Genomic DNA, 27,532 nt, shown 5'->3' with positions numbered 1-27,532 from the left:
ATAGAAAACTCCACCCTTTCCTTTTCCTGAGTCTTTCTTCTAAGACTTAAAGCACTTTGGAAAAGGGTGCCTTTATTTTCTTTAAACACACACATATGTATATAAAGAGCTTTTGATTTTTCCAGGGTTATCCCTAACAACAGAAATACAAAAAGGATCTGTGATTTACTGGAGGATTCCTATGTCAGTGACTGGATATATGCATTAAGTTGTCTGAAGTACATATAGATTAAGTGAATTACCCCTGGCCAAGCAACTATTAAGGATCAGAGGCTAGATTTAAACCTAGGTCTGTCTTTCAGACTCTGTACCCAGCAAAGCTTACATCTGTTTTGTCAGTTTAACTGGCTATGGTACAATAAAGCAAGAACAAAATGAATTGAATGAGATTTCCAAATGGTAATCTAATTTTAGTATTTCTGAGTGCTATCACATGGTCAAAACTGGGTCATCTGCCCTAAGTTTGTTTTTAATTTGCAATTCATGAATCTATGAAAAGAATTTGAGAGACAAAAGTCCTTTACAACTTTTAACCTAATAAGAAATGACCAAGCTACCCAATAGAAAAGCAATCTATACTAAATATTTTTTTTTCTTTCCAAGCTCCCCAGTACTAACCTCAGGACTAAATTCTCTCTGAATTGAACAAGTTGCAGGTTATCTGTCTACAATGCCCCAAGTTGGTTACACTGTGAAAGAGAAAGATAAGGACAGAGTCCTGCTGATGAAAGGCAAGCATGATGAATAACCTTCAAAATATCCAGTGGAGGAGGGAAGTTACAGAAAGAAATGGGGTGGGGGGTTGAAGGAGGGACGGAAGGGTTAGACAATATACAAAGCTCCTTTCAAATCTAAATTCTGTAATCCAGAGGCTTACTAATAGTGAGGAGAAAATATACCTTAACCATCTTATATTCCCTCATTAAAACATAAGCTCCTTGAGGAGCTTTTTAAAACCATTTTTTTTTATCCCCAGGCTTAGCATAGTACCTCGCATATAGTAGGAACTTTTACAATGCTAGGTGATAAATTTTGTTTTTATTTGTTGAATACTGATGGTGCACTTTTGATTTATTTTTCTTTTTTAATATCTCAAATCATAATTTTAAGAAAATTAGAGATACTTGATTTATTCCATTTACACAGATTGTAATTTTAACAGCTATAGTTACATGCTAGAAACAGGGCTGGTCTATCTAATATGATTTCATGAAATGGTAGATTTTGACTTATAAATGGATATAATAGAATCCCAAACCTGATCACAGAGGTCATTTATTTCAACTGGCATATGAAGAAGAATGCTCCATGGAAGCAAGATGATAAGTAATCATCCAGCCTCATGCAGAATATCTCTTATGCTGGGAAGTCACTGTTTCTCAATCTAGTCCAATCCACTCTGTGAATGTGCTAAGTGTTAGTAAGTATTTATTGCTGTTGTTGAATCAAAAATCAGCATCTCTACAATATCCACTTTTCATAGTAGGTGCTTTGGCTGATTTTTCCTGGTTTGGCTTTTGGGAACTAAGTACAGCAAGTCATGGGATCATAGAGTTACTAACCCAATGAGGCAAAAAAAAAGCAGTTTCAGAGAAGTCAAGTTATTTATCCTTTGTGCATCTCACAGGTAAGTAAGTGAAGCCAAAGAAAGTAAACTGAACCCAGGTCCTCTGACTCCAAAAGCAATCCTTCTTACCTCTAATCCAGGAGTTTTTAGACTGGGGTCCATGAACTTTAAAAAATAGTTTGATAACTCTATTTCAACATAATATCTTTGGAATGTTATTTTATTTTATGCATTAAAAAACATTATTCTGAGAAGTGGTCCATGGGCTTCACCAAACAGAAAAAGAGATCATGACCAAAAAAAAAAGTTAAGAACTTCTGCTCTAACCCTTCTTTCATGACAATCCTTCAAATCCATGAAAAATAACTAGCATATCATCACTAATTCTCCTCTTCTCCAGACCAAACATTGCCAGATCTTTTAACCAATCTTTATACAGTCTGGTTTCACCATTTTAAACACCTTCTTCTGCATGTGCTCCAGTTTTTCAATGTCCTTTCTAATATATGGTGCCCACAAATGAACATAATATTACAGAAGTATTTGGACAAAGGAAAAACCCAATGGGACTATAACCTGTATGATTCCAGATACCATATTTCTATTGGAAGAGAAGAAATAAACCTGGGATGGGAATAAGAAGACCTGGGCTTGATTGTTGATTCTACCCTTACTATCTACTTTATGGGCACATTAATTATAATAATAGCTAATATTTATATGTAGGGTTTGTGGTAGCTAGGTGGTATAGTTGGTAGAGTGCCCTGTCTGGAATCAGGAAGACCTGAGTTCAAATATAGCCTCAGATACTTACTAGCTATGTGTCCTCGGGCAAGTCACTTAACCCTATTTGCCTCAGTTTTCAAATCTATAAAATGAACTGGAGAAGGAAATCGCAAGCCACTTCAATATCTTGGCTAAGAAGTCATGAAGAAACTAAATATATATATATATATATATATATATATATATATATATATATACGTATATGCATATACATAGAGAGAGAGAGAGAGAGAGAGAGAGAGATAGTGTTTGCTATGTGTCACACACTATGCTAAGCACTTTACAATTGTCTTATTTGATCCTCATAACAACTTTGAGAGGTAGGTGCTATTATTATCCCCATTTTACAGTTGAGGAAACTGATGCAAACAAGTTAAGCAACTTGTATGGTGTTGAATAACTAATAAATATCTAAGGCTGACGTTGAACTTTGGTCTTCCTTACTTCTGGACTAGCACTCTATCCACTGTGCCACTTACCCTATCTTGGCTTCAGTTTCCTCATCTCTAAAATAAGAAAGTTAAATTAAATTATTTCTGAGGTTTCATTTAGTCTCAAATCACAGGATCTCATGACATTAATCAAATTAACTTCTGTAGTTACATTTCACATGAATGACTTCTTGCACTGGTCCAGGAACCTTTCTCAGCATAGACCCCAAAGGTCTACAGGAACCATGTGACCACCACTATTTTAAAATAACCATGTATTGTGTACTTTGCATTGTTTTATAGAAGCAATCCTAGGGGGTTACAGTTCTTGATTCCTTTGTTGCAACTGATCAAACCTTGCTGCCTAGTGACTAATGATCCTGTTAGAAATAACCAAGAATTTTGCCTGGCCATGAGTGAATTTAGAGAGAAAAAAATTTTATTTCACATCATTTCAGACAGGTAACTTGGTTTTTTACAAACCCTTGTGAAAAGTATACCAAGTTAAGCTAGTTACAAAGTGCCTTTATAATTCATCCAGGTTCAAATTTCTCGCCTTGAATCCTATTGGTTAGCATGTCAGGTTCATTAAATCCCACCCTTTGATTACGTCTTTTCATTTCCACATTTCAATTCCCCCCTCCCTTCTTATTCTCATACTTCATTCCTTATAAAAGGAAATGCCAATCCAGAATGTTTTTAGTCTGCTCCCCATTCGACTGCATCACATAGCATGAGAAAGATTTCTCCTCAATTGCTAATAAATTTGACAAAAGCTGAGTTTGAAGATACTAGCCCAGGATATCAATAATAAAAGTCCCATTATCTGACCAGGTTCTGGGTTTGTGGCCCTCATTCCCATCCTTTGTCAAGAGACCTGGACTGGCAATTCCTTTTAATGTACAGGAAGAGGTCTTCTCAGAACAAGTAGATACACTGAAATACTCCCCCCCCAACTGCCCTTTATAAGAAGTTTTTATTTCTGACATTAGTCATCCATATGACTTCAGATCAGGTTTCATATCATTTCTGTTTTTATATAATTCCCGTGGAAGCAAAATTGAATCACAGTTTACACTGTAACTATTGCATACAACATTTAAAAGCTCAACTCACAATCACCTTCACCCTCCAACCAGGAAAGTTGGTCCTGAACAGTGCTGGCACTTTTCTAGTTGGTTAATGTTCTAAGGACTCCACTGTGTTTTTTCAACATCAGGTAGTCTAAGCCTCCCAGTTACTGCACACATAGAAATGGCTCATTGTTTTTCTATGTAACCTTTGCCTAATAGCCAATTGGCACCATGAACAAATGAATGGGGCAATATCTTTCAGCTAAGTAGAAGAAAGAAAGTCTATCAACTTGCTTTGTATAGGTGATCCAGTTAGCATATAATTGAATCAGACATTTATATTAAGATTGCAGTATTTAAAAAGCCCTCAGGTTTTTGTGCTTTTTCTTTTTTTCCCCTCACACAATCTGTTTTCTTACAATGTCATCTTTCCCATTTTGTAACGATGAAGCTGATGTGTTGAATCCAAACTTAAGAGTTGGAGGCATTTATTCCTACTGAATTTTATCTTATTGTATTTGTTCCATCATTTAAGATTGGTTGACCTTTTAACTATTGCAAATACAAATATGCCTTGTGCATTCCCATCTCCATGAGAGTTTATTCTGCCTTCCTTGAAATCTCCCCATCCTTTTTACTCATTCAGTTTCTACTCTTACATAATGATACTATATCTATCTATCGATAATATATGAATAGATGGACGGATAGATATAGATAGATAGGTAGACAGGTAGATAGGTAGGTAGATAGATAGAGATACTTATTAAATATATTTTGGCCAAAGTCTGAATTAATCAAACTGCTTTAATTAATTAATTTAATTAATCAAACAAAATGCCTTTTCCTTTGTCAGCAACTTCAGAGACCAGATAAGGCTGGAGGTGAAATTCTCCTTATCTTGGGACATACTCCATATGGGAGGAAAACAGACATCCTAAGACCACAAATTGTAAATGAACTCTGCTCAATTTTCATTTACTACCAAGGAACATTTTTGCTCACATATGGATGATAACAAATGGAGATCATAAATTTGTGTGGGCATGGTCATCCTGAATTGGGATGGTTCTAAAATGTATATAAGTCTTCTGATTCATCTGTTCATCGATTAGGACCTAGCTCTTCTAACTCCTTGTACAGGTCTGCTAACTTTGGGGGAATGAATAAATGCTGTAACTGTATATTACTATTTGTCTGTCTCCTTAGACAAAATTTTTTAAATAGGTCGACAGATAGATAGATAGATAGATAGATAGATAGATATAGATAGATAGATAGATATAGATAGATAGATAGATAGATAGATAGATAGATAGATAGATAGATAGATAGATAGATAGATGGATAGATAGATAGAGATATCCCTTTACCTCACAATCAGATAAAGGTAGAACACATAATTACTATCCTTATTTTATAGATCATAGAAGAATCAGAAAACTTAGACTTGGAAGGGTCTTGGAGATCATCTAATCTAAGACATACCTTCTTCGCTTTATACCCTAACAACCCCTCAACCTTCATTATTTTTTAGATGTTCAGAGAAGTCAAATAACTTGTCATGGTCATATGGCTAATAGATATTGGAGCCAAATCTGGTGCTCTATTATGTCCTCTTTCTTATTTTTAAAGTCCAATTCAAGTTTTGCCTTCTCTACAGACAAGTCTTTCTGTGACAATTCAGCTGTACTGGGGAGAGAATCATCCTCTGAATTTTCATGGGACTGATTGTCTTTCTACTTGTCACATATACAGGGTGATATTCCTATTCAAGTATAGGTGAGCTAGATGACAAGATGAGATTCTATTGAACTAAAATATCTTATACTTGGGTTAAAAAAATCAGAAGTATAAATAAAGGGAATCAGAATCAGATAGCAACCTATCTGCAAATAATTGGCTATTTTAGTGGACTGCAAGTTCAATATAAATTGAGTATGATATGACAGGGCAAAAAACTAATGCTAGAACCCTTTCCTGGTCAGGACATATTTGGACCATTATGTTTAGTTCTGGCACCTCGCCTGAGCACCAAGGAAAGACAATGACGACCTCGGGCACATCGAGAACTAGATGACCAAGATGATGAGAAGACTGGTTGAAGGAGCCTGAAGAACAGACTTGTGGGGAACTTAATAGCTGTCCTGAAATACTGGAAAAACTATTGTCACATAGAAGATGAATTAAATTTGTTTTGTTTGGCCTCAGAGGGATAGAAGATCTCTCCTCAGAGGTGGATAGAAAATTAGATTTCAACTCATTAAGGGAACATTTCCTAATATTTAGTTAGAATTATCCCAAAGTAGAATGGGGTACATTTAGAAAGCATTCAAAAACATCCACAAGCTGGATCCTTCTACCTTTTGAGTTTTCAACTTCTTACTGATTTTCTAGTCACTTCCTGCTCTCTCTCCTTCCACCCCAGCTTCATGCTTTTCTATCCAATGTACTGGTTTCCTCACTGTTCCTCCCAGAAGACATGCCATCTCTCAACTCCAACTCCAAGCCTTTTTATTGACTGTTCTCCATGTTTGGAACACTCTCCTTCCACATTCTGCCGTCCCTGGCTTCCTTCTAGTCCCAGTCAAAATACCACCTTCTACAAAAAGCCTATCCTAATCCCCCTTAATATTAGTGCCTTTCTCTGATATTCCTATAACTTGTTCATACATAGCTATTTGCCTATTGTTTCCCCTATTAGACTGTGAGCTCTTTGATTGCAGTACCTGCCTTTCCTTAAATCCCCAGTACTTAGCACAACGCCTGGCATACATTAAGTGCTTAATAAATGTTGACTAACTCTCACTCATGGTCTTCAAAGGTTGACTAGCCATCTGTATAGATTCTTATTAGCTGGAATAGATGGTCTCTGCAATAAAGTCTAAATGAACTATGAGATTCTCAAAGTCTCAGAATCTCCTTTCATTTCTTAATTTTTGTGACTCTGTTGTAATTTGTTTTCATTTTCCCACTCCCTTTTTAAATAGCTCCCCAGCTAGATTATAAATGATTTGAAGGCACAGTGGCAAACACTGAATAAATCTGTTCATTGATTTTTGTTTTTAACAATTATAGTTGTTTTTTTAATGGTCTCTAGTGTAGACAGGCACTAAATCAAAGCTGCTAAATCCCATAAGAGAACCTGTTGTTTTCTTCAAAATTACAAGGAAGTTTTGATTATACTTATTCTACCTCAGAAGTGTTTGGTCAACTTATCTGTTTCTTGGGTTCTAAGAGGGTTATCCAACTTATCACCAAGTTAGCCTGCTTGATTCCATTAAGGGAAGGAAACGTGGAGTGAGTATTCAGCACTTGGAAAATAATCACCATTTCCTAAATCCTCTATATTTCAAAACAATGTAATCCACTAATCCTCAAAAATCAAGTCATATAAAATATATTAAGCCTACAGCATTTGTTTCAGTCCTTCTCACATTCCTTTAACTAAGACTTACCTATGCCTAACTATATTAACTTAGACTATTCTACTTTCAATGCCACCCCTCCCTCCGTACTACAGGCATTTCTTGGCCTGGGGTATCCTAACATTTTCCTTACTAGTCACTCTGCTTCTATTCTCTTTCATACTCTTTAACACCTCATATTCTCTCCTCTTTCTCATCCTTTACATACCCCCCAAAAATCTAAATATGTTACTCATCTTACTACTGACATATAAATTAAACATCTACCTTTCCAAACTTTCTTGACAAATTATCCTAAAGTACTTTGTATCCCTTCTTTACCTCCATTACATCCTACTTGTCTATGTTTATGTCATGTGACCAGCAGAATATAAATTCCCCCCACACCAGTAGAATAGCATATATCATATGCTCTCCCCAACCAGGTAGTTTGTAAACTCTCCTCACCAACTAGGACATCACATATGTTCCCCAGACCCAAAAGAAAATGGATAGGTATTTTAGGTATTTGATTTGTTTGTTTGAATTTTCATATCTCTGGAGCTTTGCAAAGATAAGCATTTTTAAGTTTTGAGTTCTTAAAAATGAACTTAAAATACTTATTGAATGAATGAATATTGAATGTTCTCCAAACACACACATTTCGAATATTTGAAGACAGAAAGATAAGTGATTTATTAACAATAGGTGTGTTGCAAAGTGTTTGTCCCTTCTCATTCCTTACCCACCCTCAAGTTCCCACACCTGTAACAATTATGGTCATTTATTTCAGAGTCAGAGAGATGAAGGATTTTTTGAGTTGGAGGAGGGGGGACATAAGGGGTGATGGAAGGGGGTGCTAAAGGGTGGGAGAGTAATCCTATTAAATGTTTCTTGGGCTAGGTCACAACATGCCCAGCATTTACTCCCTTCTCCTCCATGGGGAGATCTCAACCAGGCATAGGACCATATGGAGAATACATTGATTATGTCTTCTGAATTCACCAAATAATGTCTATGGTATCTGAATTCCTTTGTAGATTGGTGACTTAGATTTTCTTTCTTTCACCAAGTTCTCAGGAAAACCAAATAAAATAGGTATAAGAAGGAGATTCAGAAGATATTACTAGTTTCAAATCCCCACTCTGATTTCTACTAAATTGACCTTAATTTCTTTAAAGCTCTCAGCTCTGAGGTTAATGACTATTTTCTTGGTTGAGTCCACCCATTTGCCCGACTTAATATGCATGGTCACTGCTGACTGGCAGCATATGTATTATTCAAAGAGAAAATTGTCAGAAACATTTCCTTAGGCATGGCAATTTTCCTCCTCCCCCTTCTCTCCCATCCCCCATGACTCCATGTCTTAGTCTATCATAAAGGCTGGAACCATAATCAAAATCATAAAATGTCATAGCTGGAAGGAAAGTTAGAAAGAATCTAACCCAGTTCCTTTATTTTACAATGGAGGAAACTTAGACCAAGAGAGATGACCTGTTTTGCCCAAGATCACATAGCTATTTATTTTGTAGCAGAATCAGGATTAGAACTCTGATCTCATGACTTCCAATTTATTCTTCTAGAATAGTGTTTCTCAAACTTTTCCACTGCTGGAGAACCCTTTAAGTTTAACAAAAAATTTGGCAGAACTCTTATAGTAAAAACATCTCAAATTATTATTGTTAATAATGCTTATTAACAAATAACACAAGGTTCATTTAAAAAACAATACCTTGGATTGAGGGAGTGCCCATCAATTTGGGGATGGCTGAACAAGTTGTTGATGGCTGAACAAATTGTGATGGAATACTATTATGCTACAAGAAATGATGAGTGGGATGGTTTCAGAAAAACCTGAAAAGACTTATATAAACTCTTGAATAGTGAAGTAAGCAGAATCAGGAGAACATTGTACACAATAAAAACAATATTGTAAGGATGATCGCTGTGAAAGACTTAGCTACTCTGATCAAGACAATGATCTGAGACAATTTCAAAGGACCCATGATGAAAAATGCTGTATGTCTCCAAAGAAACAACTGATGACCTTTGAGTACAGATTGAATCATACTTCTAGATTTTCTTCAGTTCTTCCTTTTTTTGCAACATGGCTAATATGGAAATATGTTCTGCATGACTTCACATATACAATTGATATCATATTGTTTGCCTTCTCTGGTTGGAGATGGAGTGGGAGAAAGGGAGAGAACTTAGAACTCAAAATTTTTGAAAATGAATGCTAAAAATAAATCTAAAATTAAAGGAAAAAATTGGGGTGATTGGGGTTCCTTGCAGCACAGTTTGAGAAACACTGATCTATCTCAAGCATAACTCTTATCTATACTATCATAGGTTAACAATCCAGGGCTCTCCTTGATATATACACAACTATGCAAACCCCATACTAAATCAGTATGTAATATGATCAGGGAATTAGAGAAATCTGGAGAAGAATACATTTGTTGCTTAGCTCTCTGAAGAAAATCACAGAATCTCTAGTTAGGAAGGACCAATCCCTAAACTAGAATCTGCTCTACCACAAAACTTAAAATCATCACTTCTGGGGGACCCATGTCATTTGTGATGCCTCTAATAGTCAGGATTCTTTTGCTTGCCTAAAGTCTACATTTCCTTCTTGTAACTTTGACACCTTGTTCCAAGTTCTATTACGGGGTCTAATTAGAAAAAATAATAAACATATTCTCTCTTCCAAGGGAAAACCCACAGGAACCTCATTGTCCTATAAGATCAAAACAGCCTTGGTACTCACACCTTATCAATAACTTCTATTGTTCTGAAGGCATACTAAAGAACTCCTCCTCAAACTTCCATTTAATGGGAGGGTCCAGGCTGGTCATCTCCTCATTTCCCACCTCTGTACACTACTCTAGACCTCATCATGCTGCTATGCCAAGTACCTTTCCTTCCCCCATCCTTTTTCAGCTTTCTTTTGTTTGCTGTCTTCTACCAGTAGATTGTAAGTTTCTTGAGGGCAGGAACTGCCTTTTGCATTTCTCTGCATCCCCAGTACTTAGCACACTGCCTGGCATATAGTAGGTGATTCATAAATTTTTATTGACTGAGAGCCCTTAATAAATACTTGAAGGCAGCTATCAAACCCTCAAATGTCTTTTTTTCTTCTGGCTGAACGTCTCCAGTTCCTTCAGTCATCTGTCATTTAGCTTACAGAATGCTACCATACTTGATTTATGGAACCACGCTCATTGAATCTCATCAAATACAATAATTTCTGTAAAGTGTTTTTGCGAACATAAAAATAACTAAAAGTAAGCTATTATTATTATCATCAATACTCTTTCACTCACTAGATTTTTTAAAAAAAACTTGTTTAATGGATTATAGTTGTGGATTAGAGCCACATACTATGGTAGTAATGGTTTCTAATAAATTATGAGTTCAAAAAAGGATAGAATATTTTAAATATTCTATTGTTAATTTCCTTTAGAGAAAAGACCTTGTTATAAGACAACTCCAAAAGACTATTGATGGAAAGGGATATCCACATCCAGAGAACTTCAGAGTCTTCCTTCATCCAAGACAATGGGCAATCTATCCAACCTGCAATATACAGTGCTTCATAACAAAGGTAACCCTTTTGCCAGAAATGAAATATAAAAAAAAGAAATTTAGTATGAGATTTCTAAGTAAAAAAAAGATGTTGAAATTAAAACATGTTCAGTTTTTTTGGAAAAAAGTTTTGCAAGGCTTCTAAATGCAAAGACAAAAATCACCAATTTAATTGAAAAAGATAGCTCTACACTAGCCTAGCACTAGATAGCACTAGCTCCTTTTAAACCTTTTGTTTAATTCTTATTCACCACATTTTTCTTTTGTTTCTTTCCTGGTCAAGTCCTTATTTAGATGGATGTTTTACAGGAACAGGATTTGAGATGAAGGGAAGATATAAAAATTGATGTTATCATTGGAGAAAAAAATAGCTAGAGTTCTGTAAGCATTCCAAGTGAAGTTCTTAGGCATATCAGAACTATAATCATTAGACTTGAGTCCCTGCAGTACTCTCTTACAAGAAATCAACAAGCATGAAAGGGAATTAAAAAAATATAACAAATATTTTTATAGGAGCAAAATGGATCACTTGACTTACTGGGCATGCATTAAAGATGGTAATATGAGCCCAAAAGGGATCTATGCATGCACAGGAGTTACTTGGTCAGCTGCTATGGTTAGTATTTAGACTCTCTCTTTAATCGATAGCACTCACTCTGATGTCCTCAGTCAAATGCATTTCAGTTTAAAAAAGAAAAAGAAGAGTGAAAATGAGTCAGCCAATTTCCCCGCCCCCAAATTTTTCTCTTTGGAGACATGGCACAAGTTATACAACAAGAATTAAGAATTTAGTTGGTCATTTGGCAAATTAGAAGGCTGACCCCTATATACTCGGTAAAGAAATATGGAGGGTGATTGGTTAAGAAGCTGTCCTTTTCTGACAAACTTCAGATCTCTCTGCTTATAGAATGAGATGAATATATATTATAAGGATTATGGAAAAGTAAACCCCGTTTCCTTAGAGAGATTTACTTCTGTCACTTTCATACATACTGTGCAACACGTATTGATGGAAAATCTGAACAGGAATATGTCCATACATGGTGATTATACCGCCCTTGAGAGTAAAGAGAAAAGGAGGGCATCTGAAAGGGGTAGGAAATAAAGACATTAAAAAAAATCATGACTGTAAATTCTTCTCTGATTTTTTGTGGTAAAAGAGGGATTAATGAATCCTTACCCTAGTAAGAGCTTATATCCATTTTGCATATACTCATTCATGTACATTTTTGTTGCTGTTGTTCAGTGGTTTTTCAGGAGTGTCCAACTCTTCATGACTGTATTCAGGGTTTTCTTGGCAAAGACACTGGAGTAGTTTGCCATTTCCTTCTCCAATTCATTTTACAGATGAGGAAATTGAGGCAAACAAGGTTAAGTGACTTACCCAGGGTCACAGAGCTAGTAAATATCTGAGGCCAGATTTGAACTTTGGAAGTGTCCCACTCCAGGCCTGGCACTCCATTCCTGCCCCATCCATTGGTCCTCATTTATGTGCATATTCTCTCCTCTAATAAAATATAAGCTCCATGCACACAGGAATGCTTCATGTTTGTCTTTCTATTTCCAGTGCCTACCACATAGTAGTTGAACAATAGATACTTTTATAAATTGGTGACCTCTAGCCTTTTATGGTTGACACACGACCATTTTCTTTGTGCATAACCCAGGATGCACTGAGGTGTTCTAGGGTAGAAACTAGATGCATGCTGCTTTAAGCATTGTTTTTCCTTTCTCACTGCCTTGCCCATCATATTTTTCAAATCCATTTTTCTTATACCTTGCCTTTTCAGAAGTGGGCCAGATGCATTATTAGCTGCATTACTCTCTTAGCTATTTCTTTCCTTTATATTTTGTACTGGGTCTATGTTTCAGAGAAATGGTGTTCTCTGTGTCCTCTACATTGAAATTCTACTTCCTTGTCTCCTTTATTCATTTTTAAATGCATGTCCCATAATTTAATTTATATCCGTTATTTTATGTCCAGTTTCTGACCTCTGTCAAATGTTGACTGTGCAACTCTAGCCAAGTCATTTAATTACTCATTGCCCCCAAGCAACTCTTAAAAAATATGAACTGGAAAGGAGGTGTCATCTGCCTTGATAGAAGGAGTTAGCTCATTCAGGGTTCCCTATACCAATGAAATCACCATTCAGATCCAAATTAGTGTAGAATATGCCACATTTGGTCATTATGTATTTCTTGCCTTTAAAAATTAATTTCAAATTCTTGTGGAGAGGAAGATGCGATTTGTCTAGCTTGGGGAAAAATGTTGAGTATCTTTGTTGTTACTGTCTAGCCTGTGTGGCAGCAGCAGACTGGCCCCAGTGCTTTTGCATGACAGAGGGATTCCGTGGTTATCTAAGAGGCACTTAATTTTGAGCAGGCCGAGGATTTAGGAAAGAGGTAATGTTCAATCATCCCCTCATTTCTCATTAGGAAATGGCTAAGTCATTGGAAGAGTCAAGTCAACTATAAAGGAAACCTTCCAGTTTTCCAAATCTCTTCATGTCGATTAAGGAAAATTCATGAAATCATCTCTGGGCCAGAGATTATATTTTCTAAATACCCTAACTCATAATATTGCCTTGCTTTTTAGAGTCAGAGATAATATAATGACAATTATTAGTCCTCATAACATTTATTTTAAGGTTTTTCTTAAGAGATAAAATTGCTGTGCTATACAAAAGAAAATGTATTATTATTTCATTTTTATTGTCATTCAGTTGTTTCACCCCTGTCTGACTCTTTGTGATGCTATTTAGGGATTTTTTTTTTTTTTTGCAAAGATCCTGGAATGGTTTGCTGTTTCCTTCTTCTGCTCATTTTACAGATGAGGAAATTGATGCAAATAGGACTAAGTGACTTGCCCAGGGTCACACAGCTAATAAGTGTCTGAGTTTAGATTTGAACTCAGGAAAATTAGTCTTACTCCAGGTCTGGTACTCTGTTCACTGCACCGCCTAGCTGCCCCTACTTTGTTTGGACAGACTAACCTAAAATAGAATTAAGGGAGAATTATATGCATCTCCCTGCTGTGTATTCATGCTAAGGCTAATTTAAGTCTTTAAAATGCTATTTCACACACACTCAGGAAGCTACCTTCCTAGAAATGAAATTCATCCACCAGCATTTTTATATCCACACAGGTTGTGTGTCACAGAACAGACAATGATGCTGATTATCTGGATTATTTGTTATCATCTCATGAAAGAATAAACATGGTGCTTTATTGCTGTAGAGGAAGGAAGTTTACTGGTACATGCAGCAATTAATTTTTGTTTGCATTTGTGCATGGACCCTTCCCAAGCTTGCTCAAAACCCCAGTGCCTGGAGAGAACATAGGGTGAAATATTTCTGTCCAAGTTCAGGTTCCTATCCAAACTCACAGGGGAAATTCTTCAGCTGACCCCTCTGCAGCTAGAACAGACAAGGGCAGCTACTAAAAACCTTCTCTTTCAGTACATAGATGCTTTCCCAAGAAGGGGGTAACAAAATGAGGTGCTAGACTTGACATGTTCCTCCTCATGCCATGGAATGATTCTGTGCAAAAAGTGGAACGCTTCCCCACCCCCAGCTGCCGTTGGCCAGATATCAGTGCATTTTACTGTTCCGTTTACAAGACCTATTTAGGAGCTTACTTAGGTGCTGAGGCTCTGCCAGAGTCTGAATAAGGATGCTTACTCATTATTTCAACAGCTGTTGGCTTTTATGCTCTACAGCAGCTTGGACAGGACTTCTTGGAGAAGTTGCTCCTGAAACAAAGTAATATTTTATATCGAACACCCAATCTCCAGTATCGTGGGTGTCTCAGAGTTGAGAAGGAATACCAACAAGCCAAGGGCAATGAAAAGAACAGTCAGGTTTTCTGATCGATTTTGCCCAAAGATTTGAAAAGAGAAGAAAAATACACAATAAAAAATGTAATTGGATGTTTTCTTTACTACTCCTTTTCAATGTTATCCTCTTCTCAAACTGAATTAAAATCAAGAAAGGTTAGAACCTAAAAGGGTACCATTTGGTTCCCTCTTTTGGTTTTAGAAATGAGAAAGCTGGGGCTCAGAGGATTTAAATTACTTACTCAAGCTCAAGTAGCTAGTTAATAGTTTATAGTAATACCTGTTACTGCCACCACCCTGGCATAGGCCCACGTTTCCTTATGCCCAGATCACTGTAGTAGTCTGTTGGCTGGTCTGCCTGCCACAAATCTCTCCCTACTCCAGCCCATCCTCCATTCAGTCACCAAAGTGATGTTCTAAAGTAACCATCTAACCATGCAAGGGGCCCTACTTCCCATCATACTTGTTCAGTTGTTTCAGTTTTGTGGGACTCATCACCCCATTTAAGGTTTTCTTGGCAAGATACTGGAGTGGTTTGCCATTTCCTTCTCCTGATCATTTTACAGATGAGGAAACTGAGGTAAACAGGGCTAAGTGACTTGACCAGGGTCACACAGCTAGTAAGTTTCTGAGGCCACATTTGAACTTAGATCCTCCTCATTCCAGACCGGGTGCTCTATAAACTGTTGCAGGAACTGTCTTTTACCTCTTTTTATATTCCCAGTATGTAGCAAGGTGCCTAGCACACAGCAGACACTTAATAAGTGTTTACTGATTGCTTAATTGATTAAGCAAGTGCTTAGTCAAGGCTTCTTGGCTGACTAACAGTGGACGTGAGCATAGTACACCTGATCACATTTGTTGTATTGGTTCCTTTTGTCATGGCTGCGGTTCTTAAAAGCAGATACGATACTACCAGGGTCTAAAGCTACGTGTCAGCACAACAGGAAACAGTACCTGCACAGTACCTTTCATAGCAGGAGGCGTATACACACTCTGCTTCCTCTGCTTAGGAGATGCGTTCTGTGACTGGGGACAAAAGAGAAAGAGAGAGAGAAAAAAAACTTAACAAATCTACAGAGACTAAACCCCAGCAGACCTGGGTGGGAAGTATCAGTGGCATGTTTCTGAGCATCTCTCTGATGTCCCTTTGCCGGCAGAGTTTTAATCAAAAGTAGTGTGAAACCGAGTATATGAAAGCCACTAGGTATTAGAGTGGATTCAGTACTGGGCTTGGAGTCAGAAGGACCTGAGTTCAAATCTAATCTTTGACACTAGGTTCTGTGATCCTGGGAAAGTCAAACTCCCTTAGCCTCAGTTTTCTCTTCAGTATAATGGGGCTAATAATAGTACTGATCTCCCAGGGTTATTTTGGGGAATCAAGTGAGATAATTACAAAGTGCTTTGCAAAATTTAAAGTGTGATATAAATGCTAGCTAATATTATCACCTACCAAGACAGTTCATTCTACTTTCTGAATAGGGCTGTTTGTTGTTCAGTCTCTTCATGACCCCATTTGTGGTGTTTTTGACAAAGATATCGGAGTGATTTTCTATTTTATTCTCCAGCTCATTTTACAGATGAGGAAACTGAGGCAACCAGAGTTAAGTGACTTGCCCAGGGTCACAGAGCTAGTAAATGTCTGAGGCCACATTTGAATTCATGTCTCTGACTCCCGTCCCAGTGCTCTATCCACTGTGCCACCAATTACATCAAGCAAAAATCTGACTCTTTCTAGCTTCTACCCTCACTAGAACTACCTCCAAGTTCTGTCTTCTGAAATGAGCAGAATGAATCTAATACTGCTTCTGTGTGACATTTTTCTCAAATAAGAAAAGGCAGCTATTGTATCTTTCTGAAGTATTCTCCTCTCTAGGCAAGATAGTCCTAGTTACATCAGCTGATCCTCCCATGGCAGATTCTGAAAGACCAGAATCATCCTATTAATGTGCTCTGGTGTATTCTTCCAAAAATGTGTTGCCCAGAACTGAAAACTGTATTTCAGCTGCGGTTTGATGAGGGCAGAGTCCATCAGAAAAATCTCCTCCGGAGGCCTGTGTATACACCATGCTCCTGGCTTTATGCAACCTACGACTACATTAACTTTCTAATCAGTAGTCACATTATTGACTCATACTGAGCTCACAGGCCACTCAAACATTCAATTCTTTATAATCACCCTTAAATGTGTGTCGGTGACATTAAAAGCTTAAAAGAGATTATCCAAAGGTGATAAGGTATATTTTCTCATGGAAAGGCAGCCTGGGAGGTCAGTTTTCAAAACCTGTTTCCCTAGTAAACATAAGAGCTAGAAACAATCATCTTCCTTTTGCATCTAGCTCTGATATTTACAGAAAAAAGAAAATATTGTAACAAAAAAAAGAAAAAATTGGAGAGAACAAAAAAAGGGTATCGAAATAAAGGACCTCAGAAAAGACATCTCCTTATGGGGCTTCCCAGGAACAATGAGGTAATCTCTATCTATAACCATCCTGAAATTACATGAGCAGTCTGATCTCCTCATTTAGCTGAAATAGCTCAGTCAGGGGACCATTCTTTGTTCTGGTCTCCAAATGTGTGCTTTCCTGTTCCTGACAAAACTCGCATTTAACAATCCCAGTTCATGGGATGCAGGGTCAGGCTTAGGTTACAGAAGAAGGACTTTGGCAAAAACAGGAACTCACTTCAGCATGGAAACCAGAAAAAGGTTCTCTGGTGATTTTTTTTCAGATAAGAAAAGAAAAGAAAATTAAGTCTTCTCTCTTTCTCAGACAAGTCAATGAGTTCTATAATGATTTCTCAATTTGCATTTCAAAGTCCAAGAGGTAGGCACCTATGTTAATGAGGCTGGGTTTCCAAAACTTTGTTGTTTGTTTGACAAATCCCAACTCTGTGTATGTTTTTGGTTTTGGGGGGGAGGGGGTGGGGGGAATGCCCAAAACCTAGTCTGAAAGAAATTAGGTGATCCAAAAAAAAAAAAATCATGCTGCACACATTTTTTCCCCCTTTAACCTTAGTATGTGATCCTTGGCTTTCTTGTATTATTTCTTCAAAGTATCCCATAGAGCATCAGGATGGCTATATTTACATGATGGCAAAACAACCCATTGAAAAGTGAAAAGTCAACAAGTTATTTAGTCTATTTGAGACCAGCAAGTAGCCTGACACATTTTTTTCCCCACTGATTTGAATGTTTGCTTTGGCACCAGATGTAAGACACAGTGAAGCATAGGAAAACATGGTGCACACTCTTCAGCCTGCTGGCACATCTGATCCCAGAGATCTCTGGGATTGATTCTATAGCTTCAACCACATCTGACCATCAGGATAAGTCAACTGCTCTACTTCTTCTGGCTTATCATAGGAATTGCATATTTTCTCCATAAATGTGTCCAAATGCTCAAGTGAAAGCTGAGTTCTCTAGAAATATTTCTCCTTGGTAATGACATGTAATGACAAAAATTCCCAAGAATGTACCTGGTCCTAAAATTGAAATAATCAATACCATGCATAACTATTACAATGATTTTACTATTACTATTATAATTCCTACTACTATTATAATTCGTATTAAAATGATTTTCATTTGTGATAAAGGGAATATGTCTGAAAGTGAGAAAAAAGTCTAAAATTACCTTTATAAGTTCATATTACACTTTGTAAGGAGAAAGGAAGGGAAAACAACAAACAAACCTTTACCAAGCACCCATTAATACGTCAGGCCCTGTGCTAAGTGCTTTACAATTATTATCTCATTTGGTCCTTACAATAACCCTGGGAGATAGGTGGCATTATTATCATTCTCATTTTATAGTTGAGAAAACTAAGTTGAAGTGGCCAGAGTCCTGTAGCTAAGGCTAGATTTGAAAACGGGTCTTCTTGACGCCATGTCTAATCATAACCAATTGCTGCTTAGTGGGGACCTTCTCCAGACATCCTGCTCTATATCTTGGATCTGGACCCAGATGGTTCCAGAGGAGGGAGTGAGGCTAGTGCCTCTGCATAGTCCTCCTTACTTAAAGCCGATTTACTTGCAAGTCATAGTATCACCTTCCTGACAGCATGGTCCTCTTCCAGAACCAAGGACAAACAACTCTATCCACTCTACCACCCAACTGCCTTTAAGTGGCGTTCAGTTAGAGTAGGGACTCGATAAACAAGTAAGGATGTTTTCTACTTCCTTTTAAAGAGACGTATTTGTGGTTGTGATTGCTACTGCTGTACCTATTTACAAGAAGTATAAAAGTAAAGGATTTGAACAGATTTAAATAAGAACCAGGGATTTCACAATGAGTATTTTGAAGGAGGTCCCCTCAGGCTGAGATAAATGGACAGAGATGGTTGAAGAGCCAGAAAGTCAGGGGTCAAGGCATACTTCTGATGTCTACTGATTGTGCCACCCTGGGCCAAAAACATGACCCCTTGGTGCTCTAGACAACTCTCTGAGACCAGAACTTCTACTGTGAGAGGGCGTTCCTCACCTCCGGATGCTCTCTAGCACAGCGGTGACAAACCATACATTGTGAATGGACTTAGAAAACCACATATTAACATTTTCTACATGTTATTATGTTTTTATTCATTAAAATATGTTCAATATTTCTCAATTACATTTTAATTTGGTTCAGGAGCATTTAGGCTTGCTGTGGGCTGTGTGTTTGATGGCTAGCTCTGTTCCCCACCAAAGAGATGACTGGTTCAGCAAAGCTGGATTGTTCAAAGGTATTCCTAGGTGGAAATCTCACATGATCCTATCTCACATTTTACCATAAAACATAAAGGTCATGTAATTTTGAATAAAGTTTAATGCTTTAAATTTTAAATGATTTATTATATATATTTTTAAAGAACTCAAATGTGTATATAAAAGATGTAATTTAACTTACTTCTCCTTGTGAATTGGTCACCCTCTTCTCATCTACTTCTATGGGAAAAAAGAAGACATAAGATATTAGGGAATTTTATACAACAAGGTAAATTGAAAGAACAAAACAATCAAAACAGTCAAAAGTGAATGTTGCAAAATTACAAATGTAAAGCCCCTTTATGAAGAGGAAAGGGGGAGAGACAGAGAGAGAAGGAGAGAAACAGAGACAGAAATACAAAGTCAGAGAGAGGTGGAGAGAGACAGAAAATTTCAATTTAGACTGACTGACTGTGAGTTTAGGGCTATTGGTTCAAAGGTCCCTTGATCACTTTCTTTGTATGGTACACTCCTTTACAGAAAACACTCAAGATTCCATAAAAATCAGCTTAACTTTATCCAGAGGGGGGAAATTATATAATAAAATATAGTAAATGAAGTAAAGAGTGGCTTTCATTTTGTTTCCCCCATTAGCCTATGAGCTCCTTGAGAAAAGGGATTCCCTTTTACCTTTCTTTGTATCTTCATCTAGAAGCACAGTGTGTGGCGTGTAGTAGGTGCTTAATGACTTAATAACTACTTTTTGATTGACCATTAAAAACTATCTGAAAAATACTCCAAATCACCAATAGTAAATGAAATACAATTTAAAATATCTCTGAGTAATGATGATATAAAACGGTAATACTCATTGTTGAAGGGGTTGTGGAAAGACAGACACACCATTACATTGTTGGTGAAGCTGTGAATTAGGACTGATTCTGAAAGTATTTTAGAATTATGCAAATAATGTGACTCAGAAATTCACACACTTTGATCCAGTGATTCCATTGCTAAGCATATACATCAAAGGAGGTTTTTGAAAAGGAGAAAACTCCCATATACACCGAAATATTTATACCAATATTTTTTATAGTAACAAAAAACCAGTCGAGGGGATTAGTGATTGGGAAGGTAGTGTTAAACCAGGGGTGGGGAACCTGCTGTCTCAAGGCCACATATGGCCTTCTAGGTCCTCAAGTATAGTTCCCCATTCCTGGACAAACTGTGGCACATGAATGTCATGGAACATTATTACTATGTTGCAATAAATGACGAATAAGATCAATGCAGATAAGAAGATTTACATGAACTGATATAGGATGAAGTAAGCACAGCTAAGATAATATACACAGGGGCTACAGCAATGTTAGTTAGAAGAATAACAAACACAAAACAATCAAAAGTGAATGCTGCGAAACTACAAAGAATAAGAAAGGTCCTAAATAAACAGTATGAGAAGACAACCCACCCCATTCCTTTGCAGAGGTAGGAGGTCCACAGTTATGAAACAATGCATCTATTTTGACCATTTTTGATGTATTATCCATTTTTCTAATTTTTCTCTCCTGCTTTTTCTTTAAAACATATATATATACATACATATATATATGCATATATATATACATACATATATATGCATATATATATATACACACACACATATATATTATTAAATAAGGTAGCTCCCCAGGGAGGGGGAGGGGGACATACACAAAAGGATATTTGGTGTGATATTTCTCTCTCTTTATCTATCATTCACCACTAACAGTTGCCCTATCTTTTCTTTCATTTTCCTCCTTTCTCCCAAATTGCTAGAAAACCCTTTTTGCTTTGACCTCCTTGCCAACCTAAGCTCATTCTGGGTTTTAGCATCCTTGGAAATACCTTTGCTAGGTGTCCTACTCAACTCTTCACTGTCTTTAAGCGCCCCCCACCAATCCAATCTGTGGCCAAGGTCTGTCAATTTTGCCTTCATAGCAAATTTCATATTGTGCCCCCCTTCTCTCCTCTGACACTGATACCCTCATTACTCCCAGACTATTGCAATAACTTGTTAGCTTGTCTCCATATCTCAAGTATCTCCCTACAGTAGTGCATCTTCCACTCAGCTGCCAAAATAATGTCCCTAAAATGAAGAACTGTGTCACCCATGTGCTCAATAAACTCCATTGACTCCCTATTGATGGAATCCTAATAAAGCTTCCCCCACCCCCAATATTCTAGCTTTCTTATAGGCCCTACTGAACAGCAGGCCTACTGCCCCTACCTATTCACTCCCCGCCCCCACCCCACATACATTCAATATATGCCTCACTCCTCCCTAGAACAGCAGGTACATCCATGAACTCATATTTCTCACAGAAACAGCAGGAGAGTCCAAGGGACAGGATCCCAGCCACTGCCTCTAGCTAGCCACTGCCCCCAGACCCATTCCTTATAATTCCCACAGAAACAGCAGGTGTGTCACTGTACTCAACCACAACCACATCCATCTAGTCTCAGACAGGCCCACGATACTCAGCCAATCAGAAAGCAATGCCACCAGGTTGCCCAAGAAGGCTGTAGACCCCAAGACAATAGAAGAGACTTTCCCTAAGTAGTTACCTATGCAGTGATAGTAAAGAACTGACCTAGAGTGAACTTATGACATAGAGAAGCTTATTATAATATCATTATCATATATTATATATATATATATATATATGTGTGTGTGTGTATATATATACCCTCCTAAATGGGTTTTTCTGTATGCATTGTGGGTAATCACATGTGCAGTTCTATTGTGGCTTGGACCCCTCCCCTATTACCCTTAAAAAAACCCTCCTGCCTGTCTAATATTCACAATTTCTGTTATATAATTGCATCTTTACCCTATAAAAATCCATTTTATTTTCTCTGAAGTTGCTGGTTCCTCTTGGAACTTTACCTGCTTCATGAGAGGCATTGCCAATCTCAATAAATGCCTGTACTTGGATTGGAGGTGGTCTGACTGAATTCTTTGAGGCAGTTCCACAACAATATATCATGAAACCCCAACAGTTGTTGGTGTCCCTGGGTGGGTAGAGTCTATGCCATAACACTATCACCTTGTAGCAGCAAGCACCCCAGCATCCCCAGGGTGGCTGCCAACACAGGTTCTTAGATATGCTTTTCTAAAGGAAAGCAACTAAAAATGGGTTAACAATCTTGCTTTAATCAGTCAGACATACCATATACCTAGTTCAGGGGAAAAGGTCAGCATCCCAAACTTCAGAGTATACAGAGGTTACAAGCAGAAATTACAAGACAGAGAAACAAACATTTCAGCAGACAGGCCCTCCAACTGTCCAACCATTAAATCCATGCCTAGTCAATTACCAGAGAAGGAAGCATCAACATCTGGATTTTTCAAAGGCATGTGGTGGTGGTGGTGGGGGGGGCTCTCAATAGCTGCCCACTCATCTGGTCAAATCACACAACACTTCTCAAAGTGAGCCCCAAAACAAAGTCTCATATCAGGGTTTATATAGCTTTCTCCTGGCTCAGAGAATGTAACAATCCTCTTGAGCCACTGCCCAATCACAAAGTATCTCCTGAAAAACAAGCCTCCCACCACAGGCTCCAGGTGCACTTAAGGCTACCAAAGGGCCTAGGGGCAGGGAAGATCTTACACAATACAATCTTAGAAAGATGGCAACAACATAAATTTACATTCTCATTACATACCTCTAGGATCAAATATCTCATTCTCAACCATTCAAAGCCCTCCTTACCTTTCCAGTTTTCTTATACCTCATTCCTCACCTTTGCAATCCTGTGACTTTGCCCTCTTTTTTGTTCCTCTAACAAGATCCTTCATCTCTTGGTACCAGACAGTTTCTCTGGCTGTTCCCCATGCCCAGAATATTCTCCCCCTTCATCTCCATCTCCTGAGCTTCCCTGGCTTCCTTCAAGTACTAGCTAAAAATCCCACCTTCTACAGGAAACCTTTCCTGATCCCTCTTTGTACTGGTGTCTCTCCTCTATTATCTCCGATTTATGTTGTATATTGTTTGTAAATAGTTGTTTGCATGTTGTCTCTCCCACTAGCTTGTGAGCTCCAACCAGGCATTGACTATTTTTTGCCTTTCACTGCCTTTCCAATGTTTAATACAGTGACTGGCACATAGTAGGCACTTGACAAATGCATATTGACTGAAACTGACTTACTACTTTTACATTTTTTCTCTATTACCTGCCCTTGTTGTTTTCTTCTGTTTGTTAAAAGTCCTTTACAGTCTGGACTCTTCTCCTCTTTCCATTCTTCTTAGAATTTATTTCCCTCCACTCACTCTACAATCCAGCTACTCCTGGGATCCTCCCTGATGTTACTCATATGCCATACTTCATCTATTGACTCTGGGCCTTTTTAATAGCTGTTTCCTTTTTCCTGTAATATTTACCTCTTCAACTCTGCCTCCTGGTTATTCTGACTTCCCTCAAGATTCAGTTCCCATTTGAACTTTTTCAAGAAGTCTTTCCTGGTCCCTCTCCCTTCCTCCAACCCTCATTGGTAAGTGCCTTCCAGTGAGATTAACTCCCATTCATGCTGAAATTGTACGTACATAGTTACTTGCTTTTTTTCTTCCTCATTGAAATATGAGTTCCATGAGGTCAGGGATCAGGTTTTCACCTTTCTTTGTACCCCCAAAACTTAGTGTAGTGCTTGACACATACTAAATACTTAATAAATGCTTGTTGAGGGGAAGGTAGGTGGTACAGTGAATAAAACACTGATCCTGGAGTCAGGAAGAACTGAGTTCAAATCCGGCCTCAGACATTTATTGGCGGTATGACTCTCGGCAACTCACTTAACCCTGATTGCCTCTAAAAATAATTTTTAAAAAAATACTTGTTGACTGATTCACTGTATGACTTTTTAAATTTCACTTTATTCATTAAAGCCTCCCCTTTTCTCCATGGAACTATTTTATCTTCATACCTTTAAAACCTAATTCTTAAGAGTTTTCATCCTTCCTAGGCTGATTTCCTATGTAACATCTTAGGCCATGAGATCTTTAATTTTTTTTTTTTTGCTTTTGCTTTTTGGAGGGGGGATGGCTGGGCAGTTGGGGTTAAGTGACTTGCCTAAGGTCACATGGCTAGTAAGTGTCAAGTGTCTGAGGTCGGATTTGAACTCAGGTCCTCCTGACTCCAGGGCTGGTACTCTAATTCACTGCACAACCTAACCACCCCAGGCCATGAGATCTTGCTGAATACATTGAAAATCTGCTCTCCAAATATGGGGAACTGATTTTCCATTACTCTATAAAAAACTCTAAGATGAAGTTTTCATTTTTATACAAGGCGTCACCCTAGAAATCACTTCCTCCTTATTTATTCGAAATTGAAATTCTCTCAATTGATGCTTCTATCTTTTGAAAGATGAAATTGTCATAAAGCCAAGCTTAAAATTACTAGATTTTCTGTTTGGAAGAGAAAACTCCATCAGTTGTCTGGATAATTTATATGTTATCCAGCCCTACTGTATCACTTTTCTGTAAGAAGCTTGTGATTTGTTTCCCAAACTCATTATCTGTTTTCTCATTCTATTCAGCTGGTTTGTAGTAAACCTTGGTAATAAAATAATTTCTGTTTCTCTCTTGTTGATCTTGTCTCAAGTGTTTTTTGTCATCCTTCCCCATCTTTAATTCCTCAATTTATCTACATAAATACATATTTCTTTTTTAAAATTAAATTTATTTATTTACTTTTAGTTTACAACATTCAGTTCCACAATCCCTTGAGTTCCAAATTTTCTCCCCCTACTTCTTCCCCCTCCCCTCCACCATGGCAGCATTCAATCTGATATAGGTTTTACAAATATCTTCATGTTAAACCTTAGTCAAGTTGTAAAGAAAAATTATAACCAATGGAATGAACAGTGAGAAAGAAGGAACAAAACAAAACAAAATAGAGAGAGCTGGTAGCTTGCTTCAGTTTGCATTCAGACTCTAGAGTTCTTTTCTCTGGGTGTGGATAGCCCTTTCCATCATGGGTCTTTTGGAATTGTCTTATATTGTTGTGTTGCTGAGAGGAACCTGGTCTATCAAAGTTATCACAGATACAATGTTGTCTATAATTGTGTACAAAGTTCTCCTGCTTCCACTCTCCTCACTCAGGATCAGTTTATATAAGACTCTCCAGTTTATTGTGAAGTCTGTCTGCTCCTCATTTCTTATAGCACAATACTATTCCATTACATTCATATGCCACAGCTTGTTTAACTATTCCCCAACTGATGGGCATAAATACATATTCTTAATAAAGACTGGTATTGTAAAGGAAATAGTTATGCCAGTTTTGACCTTGAACATCCAAAGCATAACCAGTTTCACAGGAGAATATATTAGAGCTTTACCCTAATGGGCTCTTTTCACTCCCTACTGTGGGCAGGTTTTCAATAATAAGCGTTAATCTTCATAATTCATACATACATTGTGCCAGCTACGATGTTACAAATACAAGCAAAAAAAGTTATCTGCCCTCGAGGAGCTTACTTTCCAAAGGACAAGACACCACTTACAGGGAATGTGAAGGTAGTAGGAGCAGGTACCTAGGTTGGAGTGTGATGGTGAAGTACAGTGTGTAAACCAATGAGAAATAAAGAGATGACTGACCTGGTGCTCTCCTTAAATGGAGGTTCTGGAAGGAACCATACAATCATCCTTAGGGATGGAGAGTACTTTTGAGGCATGAAATTTCAAGGTTAAAGTAATCTTCCAAGATGAAAAGGTTCTGTGGGCATCCTATAGGCTGCTTGGTTTAAGGAACATATGGGTATAATGATTCTGCTGCTAGCTGACATTTAGGTCAATTTCCATTGTTAAGATAATTGGACCCATTTTATAAGAATCAAATAATTGTATCACCAAAAAGACCAAAAAACCCTGTTAATGATCAAATAACTACATAACTTGTTCTGTGTCTTAGTGTTGCATGGGTAATAATAACATCCAATTTGGCAACCCAAAATAGTTTTAGGTGGAATGTAATGGTTGATTTGGTAGTGGAATGAATAGTATTTAGAACTGTTGTTTGCTCTAACTTTGTTTTGGCTTCCAGAAATGATGAGTATCTAATACTTGGGTAGAAAGTTCTGGATAGTTCTAGCAAATTCTCCCTTCCTTAATTTTTCAAGGAAAGAAATAGAATAGTTCAGAAAAATAATACCCAGCACTTGATGCAATCCCTGTAAAAAATCTAATAGAACACCAGAAAGAAAGAAATAACATATATTCAATATTTCACTCTTTCAGTGCAAATCCTTTCCTCATCACCTGTGAGTTATCAAAGAGGAAGTTTTAACAATGGCAGCATTGTGATCTGTAGGATTCTTAAGTGTCATTGGGTTCCTATTTTTGTTCAAGGAAGTTTCAAAAATCTATGTAGAAGTTAGAACATATTGTCATAGGAATACTAATCATCCAGAGTTTTTCCAAAATTTTTCCATATTTTTTCCCACTGCATTAGTCAGTACACATGAACACCATGCTGATATACAGCTCCAGTATTGCAATAAAAAAATTCAGCAAAATTTACAGACATCTGTTAAATGTCTCCTAGATGCACTGGCACTATGTTAACATGTTCATGAATACAAAGATAGATATGACACAGACCTCGTTCTAATGGAGCTTATGGTCTGTTGGGAGAGAAGGGCAAGAAAGAACATGTACACAAATAGTGATGATACAAGGCAGTTTGAGTTTATATAAAAGAGAGGCCTAGGTAATATGCTATGGGGGGATGGGGGTTGGGGGGACAATCACCTAGCATCACACAAATACTTGCTCCAGTCAAGCAAACTAATTTATCTGATTCTCCTTCCCCTCCCTTCCCCCCAAGGAATAGTCCTACAAATGAATTGACTAAATCAACTGTGTGTCATGTAGTTACAGGCTGAGAGGACTGGTTTTCCAGATTCTTCTTTTGAATTTGAGGCAGAGAAGCTAATGATCACAAAATGAAGGCAATAGAGCAAAGTGTATTGCTTCAGAACATCCATCACACTCCCACATATTAGCATTCTGATAGCTTTCTTCACCCTTTCCCCATCTTCCTCTCCCATCACTCCTCCCCACCCCACCATTCTCTCTCTCTCTCTCTCTCTCTCTCTCTCTCTGTCTCTCTCTCTCT

The 27,532-nt window shown here is 37.6% G+C and overlaps 1 protein-coding gene across 2 annotated transcripts in view; it reads right to left on the bottom strand.

Annotated features, from left to right (window-relative positions):
• PPP1R1C (protein phosphatase 1 regulatory inhibitor subunit 1C) overlaps positions 1–27,532 on the bottom strand; it is a 216,264-nt gene that overhangs the window by 90,630 nt on the left and 98,102 nt on the right. The window contains exons 3-4 of one of the 2 annotated variants that reach the window (XM_069068577.1): positions 19,575–19,612; positions 15,646–15,717 (exon numbers count right to left, since the gene is read on the bottom strand). In XM_069068577.1, coding sequence (XP_068924678.1) covers positions 15,646–15,717; positions 19,575–19,612 — 110 coding nt within the window. The remainder of the gene's footprint in view (positions 1–15,645; positions 15,718–19,574; positions 19,613–27,532) is intronic. The other variant, XM_069068576.1, reaches the window with a different exon arrangement.

The sequence above is a fragment of the Petaurus breviceps genome, unplaced genomic scaffold, assembly GCF_028583685.1.
Source record: "Petaurus breviceps papuanus isolate PSGF00001 unplaced genomic scaffold, PetGlider_PUasm1.0 90763, whole genome shotgun sequence".
Classification (NCBI taxonomy): Eukaryota; Metazoa; Chordata; class Mammalia; order Diprotodontia; family Petauridae; genus Petaurus; species Petaurus breviceps.
The sequence above is the reverse complement of the archived record's forward strand: the minus strand, read 5'-3'. Positions and strand labels throughout refer to the sequence as shown.